This window comes from Neopelma chrysocephalum, unplaced genomic scaffold (assembly GCF_003984885.1).
Source record: "Neopelma chrysocephalum unplaced genomic scaffold, ASM398488v2 Primary Assembly neopelma1_97014, whole genome shotgun sequence".
NCBI lineage: Eukaryota > Metazoa > Chordata > Aves > Passeriformes > Pipridae > Neopelma > Neopelma chrysocephalum.
Window position 1 is genome coordinate 2378 of NW_020925656.1, and position 1568 is coordinate 3945.

Consider the following 1568-nt stretch of genomic DNA (forward strand, 5'->3'; position numbering starts at 1 on the left):
TCTGTCCCTCGGTCCCCTCAGTGGTCCCTCGGTGCCCAAATCCATCCATCTGTCCTCAAATCTGTCCCTCGGTCCCCTTGGTGGTCCTCTGGCGCCCAAATCTGTCCCTCTGTCCCCAAATCCATCCCTCTGTCCCCTCAGTGGTCCCTCTGTCCTCAAATCTGCCCCTCCGTCCCCAAATCCGTCCCTCTGTCCCCAGACCTGCTCCTCTGGATGACCTTGGCACGTTTTTTGTACGTTTCCCTTGGCACGTGCCACCTGCATGTCCTTGACGTGTCCTTGGAATGTGCACCACTCATGTCCTCGGCCAGTGCCCCCTTGGCGTGTCCTTGGCATGTCCTTGGCGTGTCCCCCCCGTGCCCTTCTCCACCTCCCCTCGGTGTGCCCATGGCAATGCCAACGCGTGCCCTTGGCGTGTCCTTGCCGTATCCCTCCCGCTCCCTTCTCCACCTCCCCTCCATGTGCCCGTGGCAGTGCTAACGCGTGCCCTTAGCGTGTCCTTGCCGTGTCCTTGGCGTGTCCCCCCCCGCCCCCTTCTCCGCGTGCCCGCGGCGGTGCCAACGCGCGCCCTTGGCGTGTCCTTGCCGTGTCCTTACCATGTCCCCCTCCTCCCCCTCCTCCACCTCCCCTCCGCGTGCCCATGGCGGTGCCAACGCGCGCCCTTGGCGTGTCCTTGGCGTGTGCAGGCGGCGCTGGTGGAGAAGCGGATCCTGGCGCGCGTCCACAGCCGCTTCATCGTGTCCTTGGCCTGCGCCTTCCAGACCAAGACCGACCTCTGCCTCGTCATGACCATCATGAACGGCGGCGACCTGCGGTACGGGGGGGACTTGGCGTGGCCTTGGCGTGGCCTTGGCGTGGCCTTGGCATGTCCCCAAGGGCTGGGGTGTCCCCCGTGTCCTTGGCATGTCCCTACCACGTCCCCAAGGCCCAGTGTGTCCTGTGTCCTTACCATGTTCCCAGTGTGTCCCCATGCCCTTGGCACGTCCTCGGAGTGTCCCCAAGGGCTGGAGTGGCCCCCATGTCCTTGGCATGTCCCCAGAGCATCCCCAGGCACTTGGCATGTCCCCATGTCCTTGAGGTGTCCTTGGCATGTCCTTACGGTGTCCCCAAGGGCTGGAGTGTCCCCCATGTCCTTACCATGTTCCCAGGATGTCCCCATGCCTTTGGCATGTCCTTACCATGTTCCCAGGGTGTCCCCATGCATTTGGCATGTCCTTACCATGTCCCCAAGGGCTGGAATGTCTCCTATGTCCTTACTGTGTCCCCAACGTGTCCTCAGGGACCTGGAGTGTCCCCATGTCCTTGGCATGTCCTTGGCACGTCCCCGGAGTGTCCCCAGGGACCTGGAGTGTCCCCATGTCCTTGGTATGTCCTTGGCACATCCCCAGAGTGTCCCCAGGGACCTGGAGTGTCCCCAGGCCCTTAGCATGTCCTTACCATGTCCCCAAGGGCTGGAGTGTCCCCCATGTCCTTGGCATGTCCCCAGAGTGTCCCCAGAGACCTGGAGTGTCCCGGTGTCCTTGGTATGTCCTTGGCATGTCCTTGGCACGTCCCCAGAGTGTCCCCAG

The 1568-nt window shown here is 63.2% G+C and overlaps 1 protein-coding gene across 1 annotated transcript in view; it reads left to right on the top strand.

Moving 5' to 3' along the window:
* The window catches only part of LOC113960997 (rhodopsin kinase-like), a 6843-nt gene that overhangs the window by 1909 nt on the left and 3366 nt on the right, over positions 1-1568 (top strand). Inside the window, exon 3 of the mRNA XM_027670960.1 lies at positions 687-832. Within this exon, the coding sequence (XP_027526761.1) occupies positions 687-832 (146 nt within the window). The remainder of the gene's footprint in view (positions 1-686; positions 833-1568) is intronic.